Source organism: Dendrobates tinctorius, unplaced genomic scaffold (assembly GCF_039654945.1).
Source record: "Dendrobates tinctorius isolate UK_male_01 unplaced genomic scaffold, ASM3965494v1 ptg000048l, whole genome shotgun sequence".
NCBI classification, from domain to species: domain Eukaryota; kingdom Metazoa; phylum Chordata; class Amphibia; order Anura; family Dendrobatidae; genus Dendrobates; species Dendrobates tinctorius.
Window position 1 is genome coordinate 23317779 of NW_027361716.1, and position 21193 is coordinate 23338971.

Sequence of the window (21193 nt, forward strand, 5' to 3'; positions counted from 1 at the left end):
CCAGTCCCTTCTTAAATTTTAGTAGGGAATCACTCATTACAACATCATATGGCAGAGAGTTCCATAGTCTCACTGCTCTTACAGTAAAGAATCCGCGTCTGTGATTATGCTTAAACCTTCTTTCCTCCAGACGTAGAGGATGCCTCCTTGTCCCTGTCACAGGTCTAAGAGTAAAAAGATCATTAGAAAGGTCTTTGTACTGTCCCCGCATTTATTTATACATTATAATAAGATCACCCCGAAGCCTTCGATTTTCCAAACTAAATAACCCCAAGTGAAATAACCTATCTTGGTATTGCAGACCCCCCCAGTTCCCTAATAACCTTGGTCGCTCTTCTCTGCACCCGCTCTAGTTCAGCTATGTCTTTCTTATACACCGGAGACCAGAACTGTACACAGTATTCTAAGCGTGGTCGCACTAGTGACTTATATAGAGGTAAAATTATATTCTCCTCATGAGCATCTATGCCTCTTTTAATACATCCCATTATTTTATTTGCCTTTGCAGCAGCTGCCTGACACTGGCCACTAAATGTGAGTTTGTCGTCCACCTATACACCCAGGTCTTTTTCAGTGACAGTTTTGCCCAGTGTTTTACAATTAAGCCCATAATTAAACGTCTTGTTTGTTCTACCCAAGTGCATGACCTTACATTTATCCCCATTAAAGCTCATTAGCCATTCATCAGCCCAAGCTTCTAGTTTACATAAATCCTCCTGTAGTATAAAATTGTCCTCCTCAGTATTGATTACCTTGCAGAGTTTAGTGTCATCTGCAAATATAGAAATTCCACTCTCTATGCCCATTACAAGGTCATTAATAAATATGTTAAAAAGAAGCGGGCCCAATACTGACCCCTGTGGTACCCCACTGCTAACCGTGACCCAGTCCGAGTGTGCTCCATTAATAACCACCTTTTGTTTTCTTATCCCTGAGTCAGCTCTTAACCCACCTACACATATTTTCCCATATCCCCATTGTTCTCATTTTATGTATCAACCTTTTGTGTGGCACTGTATCAAAAGCTTTTGGAAAGTCCATGTACACCACGTCCACTGCATTCCCTTGGTCCAGTCCGGTACTTACCTCTTCATAAAAGCTTATCAGATTAGTCTGACAGGAATGGTCCCTCATAAACCCATGTTGATATTAGGTCATGAGGTTATTTTTCAGATACTCCAGTATAGTATCTCTTAGAAAACCCTCCAGGATTTTACCCACAGTTGAGGTTAAATTTACTGGCCTATAATTTCCATGTTCAGTTTTTGTCCCCTTTTTGAATATTGGTACCACATTTGCTATACGTCAGTCCTGTGATACAGACCCTGTTATTATGGAATCTTTAAAGATTAAAAATAATGGTCTATCTATGACTGTACTTAATTCTTGCAGTACTCGGGGTGTATCCCATCCGGGCCCGGGGATTTGTCAATTTTAGTGATTTTGAGACGCCGCCGTACTTTCTGCTGGGTTAAGCAGGTGACATTTAATGGAGAATTTTTATCACTGTTCACGTTATCCGTCATGGAATTTTCTTGTGTAAATACTGTTGAAAAAAAGTCATTTAGCATATTGGCTTTTTCCTCATCCTCATCCACCATTTCACCCAGACTATTTTTAAGGGGGCCAACACTATCATTTTTTAGTTTCTTACTATTTATATAATTAAAGAATATTTTGGGATTATTTTTACTTTCTCTGGCAATGAGCCTCTCTGTCTCAATCTTTGCTGTCTTGATTTGCTTTTTACAGAATTTATTTAATTTTCTGTATTTATTTAATGCCTCATCACTACCTACTTGCTTTAATTCTCTAAATGCTTTCTTTTTGTCCCTTATTGTGCCCCTTACAGCTCTATTTAGCCATAGTGGTTTCTTCCTATTTCTCGCATGTTTATTCCCATACGGTATATATTGTGCACAGGTCCTATTCAGGATGCTAATAAACATCTCCCATTTTCTTTGTGTATTTTTATGTCTCAGGATATTGTCCCAGTTAATTGCTCCAAGATCATCTCTCATCCGTTGGAAATTTGCTTTCCGGAAGTTTATTGTCCTTGTAACCCCTCTACTACACATCTTATTAAAGGATACATGAAAACTTATTATTTTGTGATCACTATTACCCAAGTGACCCTCAACCCTTATATTTGATATGCGGTCTGGCCTGTTGGTTAATATTAGGTCTAGCAGTGCCCCCTCTTGTTGGGTCCTGAACCAGTTGTGAAAGATAATTGTCTCTCATAGTTGTCAAAAACCTATTACCTTTGCTGGAACTGCAGGTTTCGGTTCCCCAATGTATTTCAGGGTAGTTGAAGTCCCCCATAATAATGACTTCTCCTTGAGTCGCTGCTTCATTTATTTGCTTGATGAGGATATTCTCTGTTGCTTCCATTATTTTTGGAGACTTATAACAAACCCCTATCAGTAATTTATTATTTTTTCCCCCTCCCCTTATCTCCACCCACAGGGACTCTACATTTTCATTAGATTCATATATATTATCATGCAGGATGGGTTTTAAGGATGATTTTACATATAAACACACACCTCCCCCTCGCTTATTTGTATGGTTATTTCTGAACAGACTATAGTCCTGTAAATTAACCGCCCAGTCTTGGCTCTCATCCAGCCATGTGTCAGATATCCCCACCATATCATAATTATGTTCCAACAAAATTAATTCTAATTCCTCCATTTTGTTAGCGAGACTTCTGGCATTAGTATACATGCACTTTATGTATCTCTCTGTACCTCTATTCTTTCTTAAATTATTAACTGTTCTAACCCCACCCCCCATGCCACCCCCACTTTCATTATTTGTGCCCAGGTCTCTATCTGCACTGTCTTCCCCTCCTATAAAAGGAATACCCTACCCCCCATTCCCTAGTTTAAACACTCTTCCAACTTTCTAGCCATTTTCTCCCCCAGCACAGCTGCACCCACCCCATTGAGGTGCAGCCCGTCTCTATCGTAGAACCTGTAGACAACTGAGAAGTCTGCCCAGTTCTCCAGGAACCCAAACCCCTCCTTTCCTACACCAATTCCTGAGCCACTTATTAACCTCCCTAATCTCCTGTTGCCTCACTGGCATGGCACGTGGTACAGGAAGTATTTCTGAAAATACCACCTTGGAGGTCATTGCTTTAAGTTTGCAGCCTAATTCCCTGAAATCATCTTTAAGGACCTTCCACCTACCTCTAACTTTGTCATTTGTGCCAATGTGCACCATGACCGCTGGATCCTCACCAGCCCCTCCCAGTAATCTCATTCCTTATATATGAAAAAAAAATCCATTGTGGCAAGATTGTAAATGCATCAACTGCACATAAAGTCCTCCAGAGATGGCAATTTCTCTAATTGGTTGGCATCAAAGAGATCGCTGATTCCCTCCTCTTCTCCAAGACTATGCAAATAATCCTCGTGAACAAGAGGAGGCAGCAAGTTCACAAAAGGACTGTCGAGATTCAAGGGTATTTGATCTTCTGTTTGCTGTAGTAGGTTGGTCGGAGAGGTCAAAGGAGAAATGGTTTCCACTTTACAGCTTACGTTTTCTATGTTAGGGGAGAGAAAGTCTTTGGAACTTGGCTTCTGAAGATTTCCATTATGAGCAGGATTATTTTGTTTGACTGGACTACTGGATTCACTTTCTTCAGGGCATAAGTAAACTTCTATGGCTCCTTGAGTGCTAGATAAGTGTATCTGTAAACTGTCAACTGGGTCAGGCACTTCAAGTCTAGTCTCCGGAGGAGCTCTCACAACAATAACAGTTTGATCCTTAAGGCCACTAATTTTTCGTAAATCCTGATAGGTTACATAAGCTAAACTTTGGTTCTCTGAGTCTTCAGTTAGAAATTTCAGGTCCAAGGTACAAATTTGTAACAAGTCAACTAGCTTCTTCTCTTCTTGACTGAGCTCTACAAGCTCATTGGACAAGTCTCGGCAGCGTGCCATGTTACATCCATCATCAGGAAGTGTGCAGCCCATCCATTGAATGTTGTTTTTAGATTTCTTTTTAATTAGATGAATGCCTTCCAATACATTAGTGATATTGTAAATTCTCCTTTTTTGCACCTTGAGGACTTCAGCAGCTCTATTCAAGTCCATTATGCCATCAGAGGATTGACTAAGCAGCTGAATAAACTTCTTAGTCAAAAGGCCAAGTGAGGTGTCATATCTTGTTTTTTCCAGAGGTGATTTTGGAGTTTTTGGGCTGTCGGGACAGAAGACAATGGCTCTTCCTTTGCCTTTTGGTGTTTTTAATCCTTCAGCGAGGTACTGTTGACTTCCATCTCCAAGTTCTAGTCGTCGCTTCGCCGGAGGGCGCCCTGGTGCAGGCTTCAGTAGGCCGGCTGTGGCGGCGGATCCATGCGGAGTGGAATAGATGAAGCTGGCCGCTGCTGGCTGCTCCGGAGCGCACAGTCCATGCGGGGGATGGTGCACCGGGCCGGGGTAGGACAGGACGTACAGGTATCCGCCGCCTCCTGCACCAGCAGAGGAGGTGGCGGCTCCGTACCATGAGAAAGGGAAGCCACCTCGGGCACAACCAGTTGCTGCTCCCCGACAAATGCTTCAACTTCTCTGGGGGCTTCGTGGCCGGGGGCGGCACTGTGGTTGGTGCAGGAGGCGGCGGATACCTGCAAGTCCTGTCCTCCCCCGGCCCGGTGCACCAACCCCCGCACGGACTGTGCGCTCCGGAGCAGCCAGCAGCGGCCAGCTTCATCTACTCCACTCCGCATGGACCCGCCGCCACAGCCGACCTACTGCAGCCTGCACCAGGGCGCCCTCTGGCGAAGCGACAACTAGAACTTGGAGATGGAAGTCAACAGTACCTCGCTGAAGGATTAAAAACACCAAAAGGCAAAGGAAGAGCCACTGTCTTCTGTCCCGACAGCCCCAAAACTCCAAAATCACCTCTGGAAAAAGCAAGATATGACACTTCACTTGGCCTTTTGACTAAGAAGTTTATTCAGCTGCTTAGTCAATCCTCTGATGGTGTAGTGGACTTGAATAGAGCTGCTGAAGTCCTCAAGGTGCAAAAAAGGAGAATTTACGATATCACTAATGTATTGGAAGGCATTCATCTAATTAAAAAGAAATCTAAAAACAACATTCAATGGATGGGCTGCACACTTCCTGATGATGGATGTAACATGGCACGCTGCCGAGACTTGTCCAATGAGCTTGCAGAGCTCAGTCAAGAAGAGAAGAAGCTAGATGACTTGTTACAAAGTTGTACTTTGGACATGAAACTTCTAACTGAAGACTCAGAGAACCAAAGTTTAGCTTATGTAACCTATTAGGATATACGAAAAATTAGTGGTCTTAAGGATCAAACTGTTATTGTTGTGAGAGCTCCTCCGGAGACTTGACTTGAAGTGCCTGACCCAGTTGAGAGTTTACAGATACACTTATCTAGCACTCAAGGAGTCATAGAAGTTTACTTATGCCCTGAAGAAAGTGAATCCAGTAGTCCAGTCAAGCAAAATAATCCTGATCATAATGGAAATCTTCAGAAGCCAAGTTCCAAAGACTTTCTCTCCCCTAACATAGAAAACGTAAGCTGTAAAGTGGAAACCATTTCTCCTTTGATTTATGTCTTGCTAAATTTTCTCCCAAATTAGGTTATTTACCTTAACTTACGTAGCGCTCACTGGCATCCCAACCAGGCAAAGATTATTGACAATCTTTTATTTTAGCAAGCAATCATTTTGTTTTACATAGCACATGAATAGTCTCATTGATTTAAAAACGACAGTTATGACATGAAAGATTTCAGCATCAATAATAATTACCGAGTTATTGTAGCATCACCCTTCACATCGGGGGACCTCGATCAGCGGGAAGGGGTTTTCCTCGGTCAGCATCACAGACTAAGTGCGTCCACTTGAATCGTCTGGAAAGTCCCTACCCGCTGAGGAGGTCAGTACTTTTTATAATATTAATTGGAATGATCACGCACTGACATGCGCAGTGAATCAGGTTTCACCTTGATCACGCGCTGTCATGCGCAGTAACTTGTTTTTTTTCACATTCCTCCTTTATCTCAGTTGGTTTGGTTCTCACATTCCTCCCTTCCAACTCCCACAACAATGCCTGAGCAGGTGGTTGCTTTTCACATTCCTGAGTGTGTGCTCTCCTCATGGTAGGAAAAGTTCAGATTCCGGTCACAATCCATAGTATCCAAATGGATGTTTCAATGTACTGCAATCACTACCTTATTGACTGGATGCCTATCTATACCAGTCTCTCACTCATGCATATCCCATTTGTATCACAATCGGTCCTTGATTGCAGTCTTTTAAACACCATCTTTATAGGACACCATGAGCACTTGTGGTTTCTTGCAACACATTTTGTAAGCTATATAGCAATTCCATATGGATAATAGAATCACTACAATAGCCATCACCAACACGGGATGAATCAGCCAATTCAATAATTTGGTAGCTGTGGGCGAATACCCTAGAAAAATATCATACCAATGATGAGAGGTAGCATCAGCAATAATCAATCCCATTTTTACAATCTTATCTGCTATAATAGTGGTGCTTATCACATGCATTTGTATAGTTCTATTTAATTGAGTAATCATATATTTTCCTTCTTCTGATTGTTCAATTATATGTTTCAATTTCGTTAACTTTACCTCCCAATTATTGATTTCTAATGTTGTTGGTTCCCACTCAATAGTGGCAGCAGTTGTTACATCTGAGTTTAACAGAAAAGTTCGATTTTCCCATTGTAGTGCGGTTACATTTCTTAGGCATCCCACATAAGGTACTATCATTCCAGAGATTATTGGAACATCCGTTATTACACATACCTCTTGTGGGGCTATTTCAATCAACATTCTATATGAGGTTGGCAAAATGATGAATTCACATACATTCATAGTATTTTGTAACAAACATGGTTCATATACGGCTGATTGTAACCTGCAAATTTTCCCCTCTAAAGTATCCTCACATAAACTTAAATCATGAGTACGATTATTTTTATCAATATATAACCCATTAAACTTGGGCATCCATAACCACTGTTGTCCAGGAATACCTAATAATAATGGCATCACTACAAATCTACACATTACTTGTTGATTGGTTACATTATAAACAATCAATAGTCCTGAACACAAAGTGTCATTGCAAACCATCTTAGGAGCTTCTATTCTTAACCAGGAAACCTTGGGGATTGTATTTTTAAATACGGTCCTCCAGACTAACTCATTCCCGGTCATAAGTTGAGTTTGCATATTATTTTTCTGCTGAATTTGATATATAGCTTGCAGCGTACATATTGTCCAGTTAACTATTATGCTAACATTAGTATTAATTTCCAAATTTAAGGTATCTGAAACATTTTTCATTTGTAAAAGAAAAGTATCCATTTGTAATGCCTGCTTCCAAGGACGCCAAATAGTAGGCATCCATCTACCTTGTATAGTCAAAGCATCTTGGATATCTTTTCCGGCATTATGCATTTTATTTGCCAAAGTTTCAATATCAAATGAGTTCAAAGTCCCAGTCACAGCCCCGACTCCTCCCAATACTGTATCATACCATGCTCTTTTACCCCTATAATGGCATGCAGGAGTAGGTGGGAAGATTATTTTGGCTGCAACAACAGTCTTCTGCGATTGAGTTCCTGTTTTTACACATGATGTGGGAATCTTCTTCATCTGTCCTGGATCAGCTTTAGTCTGTGACATCAGATACACCCGGAGTATCCTTCTCCATGATATACATGATAAACTAGGTATCCCACAGCATAGTCCTGTTCCGTTATAGGTTCCCGTGTGATTATTACAAGGCGGATATTTCTGTCCTGTCATCGCTACCATCTGACGATTGGTGGCATTACCACAAAATATAATCATAGTTTTGTTTAAAGTAAAAGTAAACTCAGTTTTATTCTCCCCTTTTGAACTATAATTATCCCATATCGACTGATCAAAGGTTAATTGTTCAGTCGTCCAACAAATAATATGATCTTCAGCTTGAATATTCAAAGTGTCCTTACTATCAGCTAAGTATATAGTAGACTTAGTCCCATTATAATACCATGGTCGGGGATATTTTGCAGTTATGGTGAGATTAACGTCAAAAATCACTTGAGTGGTGAGTTTTCCCCAACCTCCACATCCGGCATTTTCATTCGGGGTGGTTCAGTTGTATTCCTTCCAATCTCCTGGCCTCGGAACGTACTCCTTCCTGAATTTTGTAGTCAGACAGATTCCAGGAGTCCAGGCACCGATGCTGTCCAAACACGCGAGCCCAAGGATTCCACTTAACCATATTTGAAGATTTGGAATCTATAAAATCAATAATCAACATTATTCTCTCAAATAACATTTTTCTTGTGGGATATATTCCCATTTTTCCACTCCTGGCCTCATAATTAACAGGGTATGGTCTTTGCCTATTGCTATCACTTCAGCCTCTGAAGGCTGTCCTTGGGTATTTTGAACCCAGATTTTGGCTCCCACATTAGTGATGTTAGAAGAGCCAAAACCTTTTGAGCCTCTGATCGTTAATTCTGAAGGGGCTGTTCCCTCTTGCACATCTGACAAATTTATTGGAATCAAAAGCATTTGCGCAATACGCTGTCCTTTCTCCAAAATTAGAGGCTCATTCCCCAAATTTATCATTAATACTTTGATTTCTCCTTGATAATCTGCATCTATGACTCCTCCCACCACCATGGCCCCCTTTAATGCCAAACTAGCCATAGTGGCTATCTGTCCATAGTGGTCCTTTGGAATCTGACACCCCAATCCTGTAGCTATTGGTTTTACTTTCCCCTGTGGGATCACAACAGTTTCCAATGCACTCAAATCCAAACCTGCTGAATGTGGAGTTGCTCGTTCCGGTATTCGTGCTTCTTGATCAGTTTTCCACCATATGACGGACCTTATCAGGTGTGCCTCATGTATGGTGAGATTGGGTGTAAGCATCCTCATGAGAGGAGTCATAGAGTCTGTGATAGGCTTGTTGTTAATTATCTGTAAAGCCTCACTCAAATTGTCTCTCCATTGTCCATATTCTCCTTCCATATTGTGTATCTTTTTCAGAGTAGACTTCAAGAGTCCATTCATCCTTTCCACTAACCCTGCAGCTTGGGGATAGTAAGGCATATGATATACCCATTGGACATTATGCTCATTAGCATAATCCTTTATCTGTTTACCAGTGAAGTGTGACCCATTGTCAGTCTCTATCTGCAGTGGAACACCATAGTATTGTGTAATAATCTCTAATGTACGTAATGTGCTCCATTGTGTGGCTGCTTTGCAAGGGAATCCTATCATAAGTCCTGAGTAGTTATCTACTGCTGTGCAGACATATTTACATCCCCTACTCTCAGTGAGTGGACCAATGAAATCCATCTGCCAAATTTGAGCTGGTAATTGTCCTCGAGCTATGTGTCCCATTACTGTGTGTGGAACTTCCCTTTTTGTGAATGCTGGCATACTGGACACTGTGCAATGACTTGTTTTATAATGTCCATGGTTAGTGGAACACCTCTTTCTTGGGCCCACCTGTAAGTGGCTTTTTCTCCAAGGTGTCCACTCTTGTTGTGCGCCCAAACAGCTGTACCTTGCAGCCATTTTTCTTTTTCTTGATCAACCTCAGAAGTCTGTCTAATAGCGGCGGCTTTATCTGCTTCAGAATTAAACAAACGATCAAGTGAGTCAGCAGGCATATGTGCATCAACATGAAAAACAGTAGTAAGTGTGATTTGAACCATTTCTTCTATAAATTCCCACACCTCTTTTCCCCACACTTCCTTACCATGTATTAACCAACCATATTTCTTCCATCCCATCATCCAAGTTGCAAGACCATTAGCCACAGACCACGAGTCTGTGAAAAGGTGACACTCCTTCCCTTGTTCAAAACTCAATGCCAGAAAGATAGCATATAATTCTGCATATTGGCTACTTTTACCGTGACCTTCCATAACCAAATGTTTTTCTAGTTTCGGGTTATAAGCCACACTCTTCCAGTGTCGCTTTCCATGAACATATCGAGCTGACCCATCAGTGAACCAAGCATGTTGCTGTTGTTGTTCTGTTAAATCTTCATAAGATATTCCCCATTTTACAGGGGACTCTTCCCGGACAGTTGGTTTCACAGGGGATTTGATTTCTTCCCCTGTTTCAGCTATTTTCTCATGAAGGGAGGCCATCCCGCCTTCTCCTTTCTTTGCTCTTTCAGAAATGTACCATTTCCATTTTATGATACTTTGTTCCTATGCATATCCTACCCTATTGGTTTTAGGGTTAGACAATACCCATTGCATTATAGGTATTGCTGGTCTTAATAAGACTTCATGTCCTAAAGTTAGCTGTTCTGTTTCTACCAATGCCCAATAACAAGCTAGCAATTGTTGTTCTAATGGAGTATACTTTTCTCCAGCATCAGGGAGTTTTCGATTCCAAAATCCTAAGGGAACTCTTTTTCCCCCTTGTTTTTGCCATAATGACCAATTTGCATACATATTTTGTACTGATACATGCAATTCTACACTCCCCGCTGCCATTGGCCATAAATCTACAGCTTGTTGTATGGCCTCTTTCACCATCTCAAAAGCAGTTTGTTGTTCTTCCCCCCCAATGGAATTCATATTTCTTCCTCGTCACTTTATACAAAGGAGACAGCATTTGTCCTAAATGAGGTATATGCTGTCTCCAAAATCCAAATAGCCCAATATAAGATTGAGTCTCTTGCTCAGACTTGGGAGTAGGGAAATTAATAATCTTCTGTTTAGCTTGTGGCAAGATTTCCCTATGTCCTTTATTCCATTGGATTCCAAGGAATTTTACAACTTGAGCCGGTCCTTGGACCTTTGCCTCATTTATTTCCCATCCTTTGCTCCTCATATGCACCAAAAGTTTTTCCAATTGTGATTTCACTGCCTGCTCCTCATTTCCTTGTATCATTATATCAGCAATATAATGAGAAATTTGCATATCTGAGGGCAAGGAGAACTGTTCTAGATGTTCTGCCACCGTCCGGTGACAAATAGTAGGGCTATGAAGCCATCCTTGAGGCAATCTGGTCATGGTATACTGTCGACCTAACCAGGTAAAAGCAAATTGATCCTGCGCCTTTTCCTCTATTGGAATTGTAAAGAAGGCATTAGCCAAGTCAATCACTGCATAGCAAGTTCCATTATGACTCTGTATATTTTCTATTATAGTGATAGTATCTGGCACTGCAGCTGTTAATGGGGGGGGGGTACATTTGTTCAATTCCCTGTAATCCACTGTCATACGCCAGGAGCCATCACTCTTTTTAACTGGCCAGACTGGATTATTCCATGCAGTAGTAGTGGTACGCATGACTCCTGCGTCCACCAGATTTTTAATTGTTTCAGTAATCTCTTTGTGTCCCCCTGGTATTCAATACTGTTTCATTGCCACCATTTTAGTAGCAGGAGGGATATGTACAGGGGGCATTTTTACTTTTCCTATCGTTACAGGTCTCATTTGTATTTCTGCCCTTTTTACTCCAAAGGAGAATTTTCCAGCCGATAAATTTAAAGTCATTCCTTTTAAAACATCAATTCCCAATATATATTCTGGAATGGGTACTACTAAAACACGGTAATTTCTTATCGGTAAGTTTCCTATTTTCAAAGCAACTTGTGTTTGTACTCCGGTGACTACCTGTCCTCCTAGTCCAGCAATTTTAATTTTTGGACCTCTGAATTTTGTGGGAATACCTTTTTTCCTTATTAATTTTTCCTCTTCTCTTGCGATATTTATTTTGAGCAACTATGATAGCAGCTTTCTCTGCTACACTCTGGTAATGTTCCAACTTATCTTTGAGCAGACGGGTATTGCAATCCAGCACCACTTTCTGCCCTCCTAGCTCTGCAACTTTTTGTTTCAATTGAGAGCACTTCCTCTGCATTTATTGATTCCGCTCATGCATCGTGCGATATGCACTGAGCAGAATCCAAGTTCGTCGCCCAAGCGACACAACATCACCCGCCTTGGCGGGGACACCCATGAGTACATTAACAACATCATGGGTTAACTGCATCACCTGCCTTTGCAGGGAAAACCTCGAGTAACTAAACAACATCGAGGGGTTATCTGCATCACCTGCCTTTGCAGGGATCCCCACGAGTAAACCAACAACATCATGGGTTAACTGCATCACCTGCCTTTGCAGGGAAAACCTCGAGTAACTAAACAACATCGAGGGGTTATCTGCATCACCTGCCTTTGCAGGGATCCCCATGAGTAAACCAACAACATCATGGGTTAACTGCATCACCTGCCTTTGCAGGGATCCCCATGAGTAAACCAACAACATCATGGGTTAACTGCATCACCTGCCTTTGCAGGGAAAACAAATCCACATACGCCGTCCTAAAAACTCTACATCACCCCTGAGTACTTTAACAACATCAGTGGGTTCACTACCTTTAAGCTTACTAGACCACTGTTCCGCCAGTCCAGAACTGCTCAACTCATGTGCCAATACATTATACGGTGCCTCAGTCCAACCGGGCACATCCACTACATCCTCCTGCTTTTCCTTTCGTTTCTTAAACATATTGAAAAAGATCCTGCCGACTACGCCAATTTATGTCTTGCTAAATTTTCTCCCAAATTAGGTTATTTACCTTAACTTACGTAGCGCTCACTGGCATCCCAACCAGGCAAAGATTATTGACAATCTTTTATTTTAGCAAGCAATCATTTTGTTTTACATAGCACATGAATAGTCTCATTGATTTAAAAACGACAGTTATGACATGAAAGATTTCAGCATCAATAATAATTACCGAGTTATTGTAGCATCACCCTTCACATCGGGGGACCTCGATCAGCGGGAAGGGGTTTTCCTCGGTCAGCATCACAGACTAAGTGCGTCCACTTGAATCGTCTGGAAAGTCCCTACCCGCTGAGGAGGTCAGTACTTTTTATAATATTAATTGGAATGATCATGCACTGACATGCGCAGTGAATCAGGTTTCACCTTGATCACGCGCTGTCATGCGCAGTAACTTGTTTTTTTTCACATTCCTCCTTTATCTCAGTTGGTTTGGTTCTCACATTCCTCCCTTCCAACTCCCACAACAATGCCTGAGCAGGTGGTTGCTTTTCACATTCCTGAGTGTGTGCTCTCCTCATGGTAGGAAAAGTTCAGATTCCGGTCACAATCCATAGTATCCAAATGGATGTTTCAATGTACTGCAATCACTACCTTATTGACTGGATGCCTATCTATACCAGTCTCTCACTCATGCATATCCCATTTGTATCACAACCTCTCTGACCAACCTACTACAGCAAACAGAAGATCAAATACCCTTGAATCTCAACAGTCCTTTTGTGAACTTGCTGCCTCCTCTTGTTCACGAGGATTATTTGCATAGTCTTGGAGAAGAGGAGGGAATCAGCGATCTCTTTGATGCCTACCAATTAGAGAAATTGCCATCTCTGGAGGACTTTATGTGCAGTTGATGCATTTACAATCTTGCCACAATGGATTTTTTTTTCATATATAAGGAATGTGATTGGAACCTGAGTTGGCATCCCTTACTTGACACACTATTTGCCCCTCCCAGTAATTTGTCAACCCGATCAGCGATGTGTCTCACTCGAGCGCCAGGTAGGCAGCACACCATTCGACGATCCCTGTCTTTGTGACAGATTGCCCTATCTGTTCCCCTAATATTTGAGTCCCCCACTACCAGCACCTATCTGGCCTGCCCTGCTCTCCTATTTCCCCCCTTACTGGAGCAGACACTCCTCTGGCGGCTTTCAGAGGACATGCCTTGCTGCAGCAGTGCTACCCCTGCACTGACACTCCCCTCAACTGCCAACTTAGCAAACTTATTTGGGTGTGCGAGATCAGGACTAGCCTCCCTGGCGCTCTTCCCTCTACCCCGCCTTCTAACTGTCACCCAGCTGGCTACTTCACTGTCCTGAGACTCCAACCTGGCATCCCCCCCCTCATCTATCCCATTGAGCGTCTGCTCAGTGAGCAGAAGACTCCTTTTAATATTGTCTATGGATCTCAGTGTTGCCAGCTGCGCATTTAGATCCAGTATCTGGGCTTCCAAATGCACAACGTGCTCACATCTCGCACAGCAATATGCACCCTCGAACGGCTGGTCAAGGATTTCATACATGCGGCAAGACGTACACTGGATGGCATTGGCAATAGTGGAGCACATCCTAATGGGGATTGCACCAGACAGAAAAAATAAGTAAAAAGTAAATAAATAAATAAATAAAAAGTACTCATAAAATATAACAGTAATTCAGTAATACCTCCCTTGCAAAGTCCCTGAATCCAAAGTCACTGAATCACAAGTCACACACTTACCACAGATCGCACTTACGCTCAGGTCACACTCAAGTACGTAGGAGGACGACCAGTCCTGCTTGTCGTGATTGATGGCTTTCCAATGAATGCTTTACTGGACACCTGCTCCCAGGTGACGATACCATATGTTCTTTTTAAGCAGTACTGGGCTGATTCAGACAGTACTCATAGCCCAGATAAAGACCTTGCCATTTTTGCCAGCAATGGTCAGCCCTTGCCTCAGATGGGGTATAAAGAGGTGACCATCATGATTGGCCGAGTAGAATTGCAATCGCAAGGTTTGATTATAGTAGATATTGACAAACGAGAATGCCATCCTATGATCACTTTGGCACTAATGTAATTGAAAATTGTCTTGGAGAAATTATTGCTTTGTTACAACAGGTAGCCGAAACCGCCAGCTCCAGTCAGCAACGGGTTCTGCAAAAAGGAGATCAGAGCCCTGATGCAGAGACAACAGGTAGAGCTGTCTGGTGGAGAAGTTGGCAGTGTCAGAGTAAGTGATCCTTTCCCCATTTCAGTACCTCCTAGAAGTGAAATGTTAATATGGTGTCGGACAGCAATAGGCCTCAGGGGTCAAGATTACCAAGCCGTGGTAGAACCCATGTACTCTGATAGTAGGCCCACTATCCTGACAGCCAGAGGGGTAGTTGATGTCCGCAAGGGAAGAGTACTAATACGCATCTTAAATTGTGGGGAGAGAGAGGGCCAGTTACCCCGATATGCCATCCTTGCTAAGTTGTTCACTGTCAGTAACAATGCAATAGAGGCCTGAGAACCCTTGCTTCAATCTAACAAGGTGGAAGAGAATGGCTCTGAAGGGCAGCAGGAGGATGGGTGTCAGCAGCTTCATGTAGGCACTGACTCCACCCCTTCACACCAAAAGCATGAGGGCTTACCGGGTGGCTCGAGAATTTGAACGGGTCTTCATAGAATCATAGAATCATAGAATCATAGAATCGTAGAGTTGGAAGGGACCTCCTGGGCCATCTGGTCCAACCCCCTGCTCAAAGCAGGATTCGCTAAATCATCCCAGTCAGATGTCTGTCCAGCCTCTGTTTGAAGACTTCCATTGAAGGAGAACTCACCACTTCTCGTGGCAGCCTGTTCCACTCATTGATCACTCTAACTGTCAAAAAGTTTTTTCTAATATCTAATCTGTGTCTCCTCCCATTCAGTTTCATCCCATTGCTTCTAGTCTTTCCTTGTGCAAATGAGAATAAAGTTGATCCTTCTGCAATGTGACAGCCCTTTAGATATTTGTAGACAGCTATTAAGTCTCCTCTCAGTCTTCTCTTTTGCAAACTAAACATTCCCAAATCCTGCAACCTTTCCTCATAAGACAGGGTTTGCAGACCGGTCACCATTCTGGTCGCTCTTTTCTGAACTTGCTCCAGTTTGTTGATGTCTTTTTTAAAATGTGGTGCCCAAAACTGGACACAATATTCCAGATGAGGTCTGACCAAAGAGGAGTAGAGGGAAATAATGACTTCACGTGATCTAGACTGTATGCTTCTGTTAATACATCCTAGAATTGCATTTGCCTTTTTTGCTGCTGCATCACACTGTTGACTCATATTCAGTCTGTGATCTATTAGTATACCCAAGTCTTTTTCACATGTGCTGTCACTTAGCCCTATTCCTCCCATTCTATATATGCTTTTTCCATTTTTATTGCCCAGATGTAGTACTTTGCATTTCTCCCTGTTAAAAACCATTCTGTTTGTTGCTGCCCACTTCTCCAGTTTATTTAAATCTTTTTGAATCCTCTCTCTCTCTTCTCTAGTATTAGCTATCCCTCCTAGCTTTGTGTCATCAGCAAATTTAATCAGTTTACCCTCAATGCCTTCATCTAAATCGTTGATAAAGATGTTGAACAATACAGGGCCCAGGACAGAGCCCTGTGGTACCCCACTTGAGACATTCTTCCAACTGGATGTGCAGCCATTTACGACCACTCTTTGGGTCCGATCACTAAGCCAGTTATGAATCCACCTAACAGTTGCCTTGTCCATTCCATACTTAATCATTTTTTCAATAAGGATTGTATGAGAGACTTTGTCAAATGCTTTGCTGAAGTCAAGATATACTATATCTACAGCATTTCCTTGATCCACCCAATCAGTGATACCGTCATAGAAGGAAATTAAGTTAGTCTGACATGACTTATTAGTTACAAACCCATGCTGACTCTGTTTAATCACTTCATTCTTATCCAGGTATTGACATACATGTTGTTTAATAATTTGTTCAAAGATCTTTCCTGGTATAGAAGTCAGACTCACCGGCCTATAGTTGCCTGGGTCCACCTTCTTCCCCTTTTTGAAGATAGGAACAACATTTGCTCTTCTCCAGTCTTCTGGCACTTCTCCTGTTCTCCAAGAATTTTCAAAGATTATAGAGAGGGGTTCAAAAATTTCTTCTGCTATCTCCTTCAGTACTCTGGGGTGTAATTCATCTGGACCTGGAGACTTGAATTCATTTAGGCTAGCTAAGTGTTTCCTCACTATCTTTCTGTTTATAGATATCCTGGATTCTTCTATTCCCTTAATAGGACAGTGAATAACAGTTGATGTTACATTTCCTTTCTGAGAGAAAACAGATGCAAAATAGGAATTTAAAAGTTCAGCCTTCTCAACATCCTGTCTTACCATTTCATCATTTTCATCCTGTAAAAATCCTATAGCATCTTTGACTTTTCTTTTACTTTTGACATATCCCCAAAATCCTTTATTATTGCTTTTGACATCTCTTGCAAGCCTCAATTCATTTTCAGCTTTAGCTAATCTGATTTGTGCCCTGCAGGTTCTGCAGACAGCATTATATTCTTCTTTAGATATGCCTCCCTCTTTCCATTTTATAAACATTTTTTTCTTCCTTTTTAGCATGTGCTTAAGTTCTGTGTTCATCCATCCTGGTTTCCTTAACTGCTTCCTATTCTTCCCTCTTTTCGGAATTGTTAACAACTGTGCTTTGAGAATTTCATTTTTCAAGATTTCCCATCCTTCCTGGACATTTTTGTCTTTAAGGATATCCAGCCATTGGATCCCTCCAATTCTCTTTCTGAATCCCTTAAAATCTGCCTTTCTGAAATCTAACCTTGACGTCTGAGTCTTCACAGGTCTTCCGCCTCTAGTTATCCAAAATTCTAAAATAGCATGGTCGCTACCTCCTAGGGTCCCAGCCACTTTTACCTCCTCAACCATTTCCTCCCTGTTTATAAGGATTAGATCCAAGGTAGCAGTTCCCCTTGTTTTCTCCCTTACCTTTTGGAAGATAAAGTTGTCAGCAAGAGAGGATAAGAATTTCCTTGACCTGTTAGTTTTGCCTGAGAGAGATTCCCAACAAATGTCTGGATAGTTGAAATCTCCCATGACAACTATGTCATATTTTTTGGAGAACTTGGCCATTTGATGCATAAAGAGTTCATCCATAGCTTCAGCTTGCACAGGCGGCCTGTAGTAAATGCCTACAATGGTGTCCTTTCCATTGTTCTGTCCTTGTATTCTTACCCAAACAGTTTCCACAGAACTCCCAGTCTCTGAAGCTTCAATCTCTGTGCAGATATACGCGTTTCTAACATACAATGCGACACCTCCTCCTCGTTTATCAAGTCTGTTTCTTGCAAATAAATTGTATCCTTCTAGTCTTGTATTCCAATCATGTGTATTGTCCCACCAAGTTTCAGTGATTCCAATGACATCATATTTCTTTTCCTGTGTTAGTAGTTCCAATTCTCCTTGTTTGTTGCCCATGCTTTGTGCATTAGTATAGAAACATTTTAGTTTGTGATTGGTTTCTCTTTCTCCAATATTTTTATTAATTAGATTCTTTCGTCTTTGTTCTTCCTCTCCACTTCTAATAGCAGAGTTCTCAATAGCATTTGTCAGGTGTATGGCTTTTTCTGGTCTTTTGCTTCCCTTCCCATGTTGTTCTAGTTTAAAGCTCTCCTTACAAGTGTAGCAAGGCGACTTCCAAATACATGCTTACCAGTCTTCGTAAGGTGCACCCCATCTCTAGCAAGTAGTCCATCGTATAAGTAGTTCACTCCGTGATCCAGAAATCCAAATCGTTGCTGACGGCACCATCGACGTAGCCAGTTGTTCACCTGCAGAATCTTATTCCACCTCCTTGTTCCATGGCCATCCACTGGGAGGATGGAAGAGAAGACCACCTGCGCTCCCAGTTCTTTCACTTTCTTACCTAAGTCTTCAAAGTCTCTGCAGATGGTTTCCAGGTCGTTTCTTGCAGTGTCATTTGTCCCCACATGTAGTAGCAGGAAAGCATCCTCTAGACTTTGGGCAGGCAAAAGGGGTCCAACATCATATCCCCACGGGAGATCATCCACCCATTAAAGAGAGACACCGGCCTGTACCTCCAGTACACTATCAATGTGCCAAGAGTATGTTACAGGAGATGAAGGAGGCTGGGGTAATCAGAGATAGTTTAGCCCCTGGGCAGCTCCATTAGTCCTCGTTAAGAAGAAAGATGGTACTACGAGAATGTGTGTAGACTACAGGCGGATTAACAGCATTACACATAAGACCGCTTACCCATTAGGCTGTGTTCACACACAGAGTTTTTTTTAGCAGTTTTTACCGTGGTTTTCACTAGAAAACCACTATAAAACCGCTAAAAATAAACTTCCCTGTCATTTCTATGCAATTTGCACTTTTTGTGCACATTGATGTGTTTTTTACCGCAAAAAAAACGCATTGCGGTAAAAAACGCAGCAGGCTAATTAATTTTGCGTATTTTTCCACGGTTTTGGCTTCTTCCATGCGTTTTGAAACCGCTGCAGAAAAAAACGCATCAAAACCGCATCAAAACCGCGCAAAAACCGCCGCGGGAAAAATAGGTGCGGTTTCTGGGAAGGGAGTCAGGTTTTGAAGCAGAAATTTTCTGCTACGTGTTGCACTATGCCTTACCTAGAATTAAGGAATCACTAGCTGCACTGAGAACTGCTAACTATTTCTCTACCTTAGATCTCATCAGTGGGTATTGGCAGGTTCCTGTGGCAGAGGCAGACAAAGAGAAGACAGCGTGTACAACACCAATGGGCCTCTGCTAGTTTAACTACATGCCGATCGGGCTCAGCAATGCACCAGGAACATTTCAGTGGTTAATGGAATGCTGCCTTGGACATAAAAACTTTGAAACCGTTCTGCTGTACCTGGACGACATCATCGTCTTCTCCAAAACCTACGAAGACCATTTGAAGCACCTAGCTGAGGTATTCGAAGCCCTGTCAAACTTTGGCTTGAAAGTAAAGCTGTTCAAATGTCACCTTTTGAAACCCAAGGTGCAGTACCTAGGCCATATGGTGAGTGCGGAAGGTGTGGCACCCGATTCTGACAAAGTCACCGTTATCCAGGACTGGAAAAGACCCAGCACTATTCATGAAGTGAGGCAACTTCTTGGGTTAGTAGGCTACTACTGAAGATTTATCAAGGACTTCACCAAAATAGCAGCACCGCTGCAAGATCTTCTAGTGGGCCAATCCAAGAAGGCCAAGAACAAGAGTCTTCTGTTCGAGTGGAACAAAAGGATAGAAGAGTCCTTCACCAAGTTGAAACTGGCCTTCATGGGAGATGAGGTCCTGGCCTACGCTGACTATGACCAACCATTTGTACTTTACACTGACGCCAGCAATGTGGAATAGAGAGCAGTGCTTTCACAAGTGCAGAAAGGCAGAGAGAGAGTGATTGCCTACGCCAGCAAGAAGCTTCGTCCCACTGATAGGAACCCCGACAACTACAGTTCCTTTAAACTGGAGTTCCTCGCCATAGTCTGGGCGGTAACAGAGCGCTTCAAGCACTACTTGGCTTCAGCAAAGTTCACCATCTACACGGACAATAATCTACTAACCCACATTGAAACGGCAAAGCTTGGGGCACTTGAGCAGCGATGGATGGCCCGGCTGTCCAGCTGCGAGTTCACCATCAGGTACATAGCAGGACATAAGAAGGCTAATGCGGATGCATTGTCCAGGATGCCCAATTCACCAGACGGGGGAGAAGATCCAAAAGAACTCGAAGAAATCGAGTTACCAGTAGAGATGAGCGACTTCGCCTTTTTTCGGGTCGAGTCGGGTTTCATGAAACCCGACTTTCTCAAAGGTCGGGTCGAACGAAATCGGCCGATTATCGTGAAAAGTCGAAGGCCGACTGAAAAACGAAACCCAATGCAAGTCAATGGGGAACCAAGGTCGGCAGGGAGTGGAGGGCAGGAAACACAACTACAATGCCCATTTTAATGCCAAAAACATCAATTCTTATTACTTAAGCTTGTCAACCTTAATTTACTTTATAATAATAGTTAGGCATTGAAAACTGGGGGTTATTTGGCTAAAGTTGAGAGGAGGGTGGGGCTGGCTCCAGATTTTCTTTGGCCCAGGGCCAAAGAGTGTCAATGGGCTCCTTTAACACATGCCACAATTCATGATCCTCTGATACGGCAGAGAAATAGCGGTATAGTACAATGAAAAATACTTCACTTCTTACATTTCATGACTGATATCCATTTTAAATTCTCCAATAGCTCCAAAAACGGACAGTATATTACTTCATACAGTATTATGGCCATCGCATAGTGCACTATACAGAGTAATGAGGCGCATATATTTCTCCATACAGAATCATTGGTCTCATATAATGTTTGAAACAGTATATGATGAGCTCCATATAATGCTACAGTATATGTTGGTCCCCATGGATGAAGCTCCACTGTGTTATGGGCCCAAACAATGCTCCATATATAATGGGCCCCATTTCTAATACTCCAGTGCATACTGGGCCCTGTAAATGCTGCTCCAGTGTCTGATGTCCACCTTTAGTAAAA

At 42.3% G+C, this 21193-nt stretch overlaps 1 protein-coding gene and 1 pseudogene across 1 annotated transcript; one reads left to right on the forward strand and one right to left on the reverse strand.

Annotated features, from left to right (window-relative positions):
- Positions 1-3288: 3288 nt before the first annotated feature.
- LOC141090286 (transcription factor E2F3-like) lies at positions 3289-4245 on the reverse strand. Its single transcript, XM_073576372.1, has one exon. The coding sequence runs from the start codon at positions 4104-4106 to the stop codon at positions 3318-3320; it is 789 nt and encodes a 262-aa protein (XP_073432473.1). The 5' UTR covers positions 4107-4245; the 3' UTR covers positions 3289-3317.
- A 271-nt stretch (positions 4246-4516) lies between these two features.
- Positions 4517-13557, forward strand: LOC141090256 (transcription factor E2F3-like; annotated as a pseudogene).
- Positions 13558-21193: the final 7636 nt, after the last annotated feature.

What these genes read in the sequence shown, in the direction of transcription:
- LOC141090286 (XM_073576372.1), bottom strand. Translation starts at nt 4,106, where the DNA reads ATGGACTTGAATAGAGCTGCTGAAGTCCTCAAGGTGCAAAAAAGGAGA.